Source organism: Nilaparvata lugens, chromosome 7 (assembly GCF_014356525.2).
Source record: "Nilaparvata lugens isolate BPH chromosome 7, ASM1435652v1, whole genome shotgun sequence".
Lineage (NCBI taxonomy): Eukaryota > Metazoa > Arthropoda > Insecta > Hemiptera > Delphacidae > Nilaparvata > Nilaparvata lugens.
This window is the reverse complement of record NC_052510.1, coordinates 31,911,767-31,921,990: the sequence shown is the minus strand read 5'-3', so window position 1 is coordinate 31,921,990 and position 10,224 is coordinate 31,911,767. Positions and strand designations below refer to the sequence as shown.

General features: G+C 35.2%; 1 protein-coding gene across 1 annotated transcript in view; it reads right to left on the bottom strand.

Annotated features, from left to right (window-relative positions):
* The window catches only part of LOC111054025 (putative protein TPRXL), a 20,424-nt gene extending 10,752 nt beyond the window's left edge, over positions 1-9,672 (bottom strand). Inside the window, exon 1 of the mRNA XM_022341018.2 lies at positions 9,173-9,672. Coding sequence (XP_022196710.2) covers positions 9,173-9,639 — 467 coding nt within the window. The 5' untranslated portion in view covers positions 9,640-9,672. The remainder of the gene's footprint in view (positions 1-9,172) is intronic.
* Between the last annotated feature and the right edge of the window lie 552 nt (positions 9,673-10,224).

Sequence of the window (10,224 nt, the reverse complement as noted above, 5' to 3'; positions counted from 1 at the left end):
TCCTCTACAATTTTTCTTATGAAAAATTTTCCTTTAAAACGCATATTTTTTTTAGTTATAACCTTCAAAAGCCCAAAAAACGTCTTTTCTATTTTTTCAAATTTCATTCCATTATAACTTTTTTCGTGCAAGAGATACAGAGAAATTTTAAATCTATGAAATTTAGAGCGTTTTTTCAACTTTGGTACGATATATCTTCATGCACTGTACATCAAGAAATGAGCTCTCCAGCGTCCTCCCAAAAAAACCCTCCACGGTTTCTGGTGCGTTTTTCCATAAGCATGAGGTAACAAGCTAGAACTATAAAATCTATTTTTTCATGACTGCTTCAAGATAGAGACTTGCAAATGTTCAATCTCTCCGTTACAACAAGCCGAATAAGAATATTGATGATGGAAACAACAAAAATATTCGACATCATTGGCAGTCATTATTGACAGAAATTTTTATATCACTTGCTATTTAGTTATTGTGAGAGATATCGGATTGGTTTTACCATCAAAGTGTTTATAATTAACCAAACTATGATGTTCAAGGATTTCGACTCATTTTGACCACTCAAATTTTATTAAGAATTCAAGGATACCTTATTTATTAAGATTGGTCAAAGAATAACAGAGAAATTATTTCTTTTCGTACGGTATGCATGACCACTTTTCCATTTAAACATCAATATTAAATTTTTAATTCTAATTGCATTCAAGATTCAGCTTTTAAACTCGGTATGGCTCCATATGGCCATACCGCTGATTCTACATTTTTTAGATGATCTTGTTTGTCTTATGCATGCTTACAGTACGAAAATAATTCATTTCTCTGTTATTCTTCGACTACTTTCGATAAATATGGTATCCTTGAAATTTTGATGAAATTTTCCAACTTTTTTGTCTCTTATAAATTTTCTGTAAAGTGAACGGTTTACGTGAAATTGCCATACAAAATTTAAAATGGCCGCAATTTTGAAAATTTACATCGAAATTTTTTTATTTTATTTTTTAAAGTTGAGTCTTTATAGCATAAATTTAATATTGATGCCAGATTTCAGATCTATATAACATTTCGTTCTTGAGATAAAATTTCCTAAGTGAAAAAAACAAATTGGCAGCTATAAGGATAACCGCTGAGTTTTGGACACTTCAAATATGACATTTGTAGTCTCCTATCATCCAGGAATAATACCCTAAAATATTCGACACTACTTCTGAAACACTCTGTATATCGCCATGACATCTTGAAAATCCCAATTTTCCTACATTGAAGTAATGAAAATAGTTTCCAGGACTGAAGAAATAAAATGGATCCTGATAAGGATGTTTTATTGCAAAAAAACGAGCCAATCATAAAATTCCACAAATTCTCAAATAATGCGATCACATAAACAGTCAGTCCTTAGTTGTTATAACTTATACCTAGAAGTGTAGCTAATGTATTAGAGTGTGAGTGTGAGTGGCAATGTACAAGTATGTTATTATAATTATTATTATGTAAGCTTCCTTTGCAAAGTAAGTTTCTTGGTAGAAAAAAGTAATTACTGTAATGTGATCGTTGCTCGGGTAATATGTGAGTTATTGTAGTGCTCAAGATATTTCAAAATAAATGTCAGCGGTGACGCAAAGCCGGCAAGGGAATTCATGATATATTGACCCAAAGGGACGTCTAGTAATTTTGCCTGGGGCTTAAAAGGGATTTTGAAAACATAAATCCACTTTCAGCTATTGGTGGCAACTTTGTAAGGGCTAGAGCAACAAGGGCGAAATATTGCACCTGGGTCCTGTACCTTGCCTTGACCAACCGGACAGCAATTTCATCGATTTAAGAGCCCAAAATTCGCCTCTGCTCTGGTGGACAGAAATTACATTACTCATTTTGTACAGCTCCTGCCCTTCTTTTTAGCTGACACTTCATGTTCAGTGAAGAAATGCACCCCAATTTATTCGGACCTCAAGTTTAAATTTGGAAGATTGATATTCATTCATTATACAAAACAATATAATCATAATATAATTTACTATGATCATGAAGGAAAAAACAAGCTGAGCATGTATAAGTTCTCTCCCAAATAATTCTGATAAAGAGTTAATGCTATCTAATATTAGGTTATAAAATCACACATCACTTAATTTTCGGTCTAGGAATAAAACTATTTTGTATTTTGATATCATATACAGAGCCCGGCATAAAAACCTGACGTTTTTTGAGGGATAACTAATGTATGTTTCGTACAATTTAATCATATAATATATCAAATTGAAGATCAAATTTTGCAATTCATAGTGCATTACATAGATTACTCACAAAATGTTTATATGTGGATTATGTCATCCAAATGATTTCCGTTACTTTTCACACACTCACTTAACCTTATTATAAATTTGCCATTGCTCGCTCAATCATCACTTGTGGAATTGCTTCAATGTTCCTCTTCACTTGAAAGAATAACGGAATCCTGGTGGACATTTTCGAGAATGAACTCGCAAGCGGCTTTGCAAGGTGCCCAATAATTTGCATTAAGTGGTTGCACTAACATTATCTCATACGGATGGAATTTTAGGTCGGAATGAAGAATTCGTTATACACTTCGATAAGAAAATACTAGCGCAACAGCATGTTTCGCTGCTGAACGTCGTGGAGACCGTGTAGCAGCTACTCAGGCGTTATCACGGTTCGTTTTCGTCCTGTTGGTTTCGTTTTAAAGCGGACAACGTGTTCCTGAAATTCTTTACCCACAACAATATCGTATTTCTACTGGAAACAAGCGCGTGTCGATTTATATTATTGAAATGTCTGCAACATAAACGCTGCGTTAAAATAACTGAGTCATTATTTTGAAAATAAGCTTCAATCACAATCGCTTGATGTTCACTTGACCACGACATACTAACTACTGAAATGGCAAGGATAGACCTGTCGATGTACAACATTCCCGCCTTTTCAATGACAGTGGTTCAAACATAAAAATTACTACAACATCGTCAGATTAACATGCCGGTCCCTGTACAATGTCAAGAAACTCCATTTTAAAGTTAACACTGAAAACATTTTTTTCCAACAATTGATATTGTCAAAGAATCCACTTTGAAAGAAAGCTGTTTCGAAAGAAGGGCGAACTCTCACCAAGACAATGGATTCCACGTTGTTGATGAATATACTACTTGTTAAGAGTATCTCAATATGCTGATATGATTGATCACTTTAGGTGAGTTAAGGCTGTGCAAAGGCTAAAAATAAACTTTCTACTGGTGATATTTTTCAAAGTTTTTCGATTTGTAAATCATCAATCTATCAAAATGAAATAGTTTTCTCAGGAAAAATTTTTTCGATCATTACTTTTCGAGATATGAGCGCCTAAAGTTTGAATTTTTGGAATAGAACATTTCAAATTCGGTAAGAGATAAATCCATGAGATTTAGAGGATATATTCTTCATGGTAATTTTGATTATTTTAAACAAAAATGTTCTAGAAATATCAATTTTCGAGAAAGTTATTCAATTTACTAAAATGACCAAACATAACTATTAGTTGAGTTATTTTTGGTCATTTTTGGTAAATTGAAAAACTTTCTCAAAAATTGAAATTTTCAAAAGATTTATGTTTTATTCCCTCAACAATACTGTGAAGAATTTATCCTCTAAATCTCATGGATTCATCTCTTACCGAATTTTAAATGTTCTGTCCCAGAAATTTAAACTTTAGGCGCTCATATCTCGAAAAGTAATGATCGGGAAAAAAAATTCTCCTGAGAAAACTAACTTACATATTTCATTCCGATAGCTTGATGATATAAAAATCGAAAAACTTTGAAAAATATCACTAGTAGAAAGTTTATTTTTAGCCTTTGCACAGCCTTAATGGATTTCGTCGAGCTAACAAGATACTGGTGAGAACTGTTTACTAGATAAGTTATATTCCTGTTGTACTGCTGGTAGTGAGTTATTGAAAAATTTGCTTCAATATCAAATTTTATACAACATAAAACATTCAGGAAACAGCCTGGCTGAGTGAAATAACGATTTTCCAAGGGAGTGCCACTCCACAATGCTACAACTACTACAACACTTCAGGCTGGCTAACGAGGAAGCCGGCATGTAACGGTATTTTCCTGCTTTCTTTTTATCCTCAGTCATGGCTTTAAAATTTTTGCTTCCACTTTTTCAATTCAAATATGTTGCGGCCAATTATTTACCCTCTGGCTTTACACCAAATTTAATACTCTACATAGATCACGAAAAACCTATTGATTGTCTTAATAAATATTTCTTCGTATATCATAGACGTATATCAAAGACTATCTTCTTTACTGGGCATCACAGAATTAGATATTCATGCAAGTAACACTTTTTTTATATATCTTGAGTGGATAATACAGCTTTTTCTCCCTGAGGAGAAAGTTTGATGAGTGAGAAAATTTTTCAATCTACAATTTCCAATCCAAACCATTTCCCTGAGGGAGAGAAAGCATTTTTCACTCGTGATGTACACAACACTTTTCCTACACCTACATTTTATGAAAACTGCAGATAGAATAAATTTAAAAACTTGCGTGACCAATCTTTTACAACATATAACCTTAAAAGTAAACAGCTGGCAGTAAGCACAGTAGTTAACTGCTGACAGTGCTATGCGCTGTCGGCAAAAGTTGTAACATTGATGGCCGACTCATATACTACAACTATGATGAAGTTCGCATTCCAAATTTGATTAGTTGATGGGAAATATTAAAAAATATTTTCTATAAATTTTTATAGCATACTAATATGAAGTATGTAATAATTTCTGCATACAAGCATACCATACATGTTTATATGTTGATCAACTTTCTGGTTTGAGTATTGAATTTAGTTGGCTCAATTACTACTTTAAATGGCTCCTCATCTGAGCTTAGACCTTTCAACCTACTTCCAATGTAAGTTTTCAAGATAGAGATGCTTCCCATGTTATTTGAATGAAGTTACTTTTACTCCCTAGGGAGTTTTTCTGCATTTTAGTCCCGAGAACGAAAAAGTGACACTAGAATTTTATTCCAGGGAGTGAATTGAGTACTTTAGACGTAGGTGGAGAAAACACATTTTTCACTCGTGATTTACACAAAATTTCTCCTCCACCTACAGTTATAGAAACTGCAAATCAAATAATTTTAAAATCTAAAAAGTAAAAATCTGGTGTGGTGCACTCACACAGCTTTCCTTGACGTTATGAAAATTTATCAACTGACGCTAGTGTTCCCGCGCATCTAAAGTCTACTTTTCTAAGATCTGAGCCAGCTGGTGACAGGACAATAACGCTAGATATACACGAGATCTGCTATCTCTTCATAGTGAATGATTTAATAGAATGAACAGGCCAACAGTTTGCAATTGACTAATCTTATTTTCTCGAATTTCGAGCTTATTTTCAATTTTAGGTGAACATTAATTGTAGAGATTTTTATGCTCAATCTTTTCTCAATTTTCACAGATATGAGACTTGTGGTAGTTGATTGAGCTTATCAATGACTTTTCTAGGTATGAATTTGATCAAAATCGTTGGAGCCGTTTTCGAGAAAATCGCGAAAAACCCTGTTCTTGACAACATTTTCGCCATTTTAGCCGCCATCTTGAATTGCATTTGATCGACATTGTTCGTGTCGGATCCTTATAGTGTAAGGACCTTAAGTTCCAAATTTCAAGTCATTCCGTTAATAGGGAGATGAGATATCGTGTACACAGACGCACATACACTCATACATACACACACACACACACATACAGACCAATACCAAAAAACCACTTTTATCCTTTTTTGGACTCAGGGGACCTTGAAACGTTTAGAAATTTGGAAATTTGGGTACCTTAATTTTTTTCGGAAAGCAATACTTTCCTTACCTATGGTAATAGGGCAAGGAATGTAATGAAACGTATAGAAAACATGTAATTAGGGTACCTTAAATTTTTTTGGAAAGCAATACTTTCCTTACCTATGGTAATATGGCAAGGAAAGTAAAAACCGGTCGTCTGGCTGGCACTGTCGGCAAAAGTTGTAACAATTATCAGCTGGCCGACTCCAGTTCACACTTTACTGATTTGAATCGCATATTATGAAAAATGAATATTTTATCGGCTGGTATTTTTAATAGAATGAACTATCTATTCATTTTTATCGTTCACTAATATTTAAAATGTAATATAATACAAATATATATTCCATTATTTGATCGAATTTTTGGAATTCAAGTATTGAATTCCGTTGGCTCAATGACAGACAACACTCTATTATGTTTCCTCATCTGAGTTTCGACCTTCCAACCTATTTCCAATGTAAGTTTTTTCAATAAAGATGCTTTCCATGTTATTTAAATGGAGTTAGTTGTACTCCCAAGGGAGTATTTCTGTTTTTTAGTCCCGAGGGCGAAAAACTAACACTTAAGTATTATGTTTCAGGGAGTCAAGTAAGTACTTTGGACAGTAGGTGGAGGAAAAATATTTTTTAAACAGTACATACCAATATGTTGACATATCAAACGACGAATTATCAATCATTAGTGTTTACATAGATATAGATCTATATCATTCCATATATATCAACACCATATGAATGGATATACTGTATACATCTATTTTTCAAACTTCTGAAAATACACTATAAAAGACATGACAGACATATCTCTTAATATCATGTTATAAAACGAGAACATTTCAATAACAAATGACGTTGTTATCAATAATATTATAGGAGTGAATCATAATATCAATAACATAATATCAATCTGGAATAGATTCCAAGATGTGCACATCCAAGTGTGTAAAGATTCTGAAAATAAAGGACTGTCAATATTGTGATACTCGTATATTGTCCAATAGTCGAGCATTTTCCGTCTAGTGAGATAAAAACTGAATATCTTGCCAGGTTATTCTTATTCACGGTTTGACCGTGAATACTTAGCAGTAGATATTAGTCAAGTTATAGTCGATAATTCAAATCTATCGAACATGATATTGAATGGACAATAAAATTGCAGCTTTCCGGCAGAGCTTTGGTTTATTGTGACGAGTATTTTTCATGAGAACTACTGTGTTGATAACTCAATCGCATAAATATTACGATCGTATAAAAAGTGTAGATGATTGTAGAAGAGATGAATAACTTTGAATATGTTTGACACACAAGCAATAATACAAAATCCAACGACTCTTAGTCTAGTTAGGCTACTATAAGATAGTCTATTATACATTGATGCTTGCAATTTATATATTGTAGTTCTGATTTTTTAATATATTGCTCGAATGCATAATAAGAGAGATTCAGAACCAACTTTTCCACGTTCATCAACTCTTATTTGGCAACGATGCACTCATATGTTTCAATTTCAATAGAACTATTTACGTGCAGTCCAGTCAATATAGAGCGGTGTGCTTGCAATTTATAATGTAGTCTGATTTTTACTTTCCTCGCCCTATTACAATAGGTGAGGAAAGTATTGCTTTCCGAAAAAAATTAAGGTACCCCAATTTCTAGATTTCTATACGTTTCAAGGTCCCCTGAGTCCAAAAAAGTGGTTTTTGGGTATTGGTCTGTATGTGTGTGTGTGTGTGTGTGTGTGTGTGTGTGTGGTGTGTGTGTGTGTGTGTGTGTGTGTGTGTGTGTGTGTGTGTGTGTGTGTGGTGTGGTGTGTGTGTGTGGTGTGGTGTGTGTGTGTGTGTGAGTGTGTGTGGTGTGTGTGTGGTGTGTGTGTGTGTGTGTGTGTGTGTGTGTGTGTGTGTATGAGTGTATGTGCGTCTGTGTACACGATATCTCATCTCCTAATTCACGGAATGACTTGAAATTTGGAACTTAAGGTCCTTATAATATAAGGATCCGACACGAACAATTTCGATCTAATGCAATTCAAGATGGCGGCCAAAATGGCGGAAATAATGTCAAAAACAGGGTTTTTTGCGATTTTCTCGAAAACGGCTCCAACGATTTTTATCAAATTTATACCTGAAATAGTCATTGATAAGCTCTATCAACTGCCATAAGTCCCATATCTGTAAAAATTCCAGGAGCTTCACCACATCTATGCAAAGTTTGATTTTAGATTCCCAATTATCAGGCTTCAGATACAGTTCAAAGCAAAAATTTCAAGTGGAAAAGATTAAGCATGAAAATCTCTACAATTTATGTTCAATAACATTTTCACCTGAAATTGAAAATAAGCTCGAAATTCGAGAAAATAAGATTAGTCAATTGCAAACTGTTGGCCTGTTCATTCTATTAAATCATTCACTATGAAGAGATAGCAGATCTCGTGTATATCTAGCGTTATTGTCCTGTCACCAGCTGGCTCAGATCTTAGAAAAGTAGATTTGAGATACGCGGGAACACTAGCGTCACTTGATAAATTTTCATAACGTCAAGGAAAGTTGTGTGAGTGCACCACACCAGATTTTTCAACTTATTGTTTGGATACATAAGAGAAGAGTCCAGAACCAATTTTTTCATGCAACATTTTTCTGTAGCCAAGTAAATCTCTGGGTGGCCCAAAACCTCGTATTTTTGGTGCATTTACCAGTTTTCAGCTATTTCCACCAAATCCAGTGAGCGGAAAGAAAACATCGCTTCTGTCTCTTTTTGATATCATGAAATTCGGAATAATGTGAGATCATTTGGAACTCTCTATCCTCAATAAACTGAGTTACAATTAGTTAGATGCACTTCATTTCAGTATTTCCAAGGGGAGAGACGCCCATAAGGACACCTTAAGTACCATTGTTATATGGTCAATAAAAGATATAGAAGTATTTATAAAAATTGTAATAGTAATAATCTATTAAGTTAATAATGACTTTTTCGCTCTTCACAAAATTATTGTCACTAATTTACAAATCTAACCCACAATATTGTACGTCTCCAGCCTTCTACTGTGTATTGTCACGCTAAGGACTGCGATGCTACACTATCTAGAACAGTTTTAATGCAAAACCCCTACTTGGCGCTCTGCTTTAAACTCCATAGTACAATACACTACTCCTTCAATACACAACGCATCACATTATCAAGTAGGTCTATTGTAATATTGACGTTACGATATTTGCCATTTCCTTGCACTTCTTCAAGTAAGAACTGATTGACCTTTCACGGCTAATAATATGGAGGAGTTTAGATTAATATCAATATGTATGGAATAGAATATTCGAGCCTTAAAATTAATCTTACATGGTATCTTCATCCTCGTCCTTCAGTTGCGAGTAGTTGAGTCGACTGACATGCAGAGCACTTGGCTTGAAAAGTGTCGATGACGAAGAGGCCAAAGTCAGTTTGTTGTGGAAACAAGAGTCAGGCTTGTCACACAGGCAGACGCATGAATTGTTGAGGGTGAGCGCTGAGCCACTGCACCTGATGCAGCCCTCGCCGGCCACACAGGGACGGAACACGTCACAACGGCCGGTCTCTTTCTCGAGGGCTTCGTACAACTCTCGCAGAGGGCCCAGCTCCGAGAGCGACACCGGGGAGTTGAGTAGGAGGTCGTGAAAACTCGTCGAAGAGGGTAGATGAGAGTCTTTTGCGCGGTGGATTTCCGCGGACTGTGTTGACGTTGACGGGAACGCCACTCGGTCGAACGCTTGTTCGCTGACGGACGAGGTGAGATAGGACGGATCTTCGGCGTCAGGCCTTGGCCACATCACGCTGACGCGCCGAATACTGACGCGTCTCGACGTCGGCTTGCAAACCAACCCTCTCAACACGTGATCGACACTCTCGCATGCGCTGTAACGCACTCCTCACTCACCCCCAACAACTGCCTTCAATATAAACACATCACCCGTAATAATTACTGTACAGCACCTCTCACCACTGGCTACCGTACGATAATTAACTGTAACAGCTGGTGAAAAGATTTTTCACCTTTCATAATATTGATTTATATCGATGTATTCATCCTTCTGTAAAAAGAGAGCAAGTCTGCTTCCAAGTAGAGCTTCACTTCTATGTACTATTAAAAATTAATAGTACATATAATCTGATTGAGCCTACAAGCACGGAATAAAAAAGTTGTTCCGAGGTACAAGGTTTTCTTATATGAAACCGAATGTCATATTGCTTCAACTCTTCAAATGTTTTGACTACAATCAATAACTTTAAACCGTATTCTTCAACTTTCAGAAACAAGAATATACTTCTGCCTTAGAATTACATCACAATCCAAATGAATGTTTACCATTCTATTACAGTTTGCCTCAGAGAACCGTCGTCATAACTAACTAATC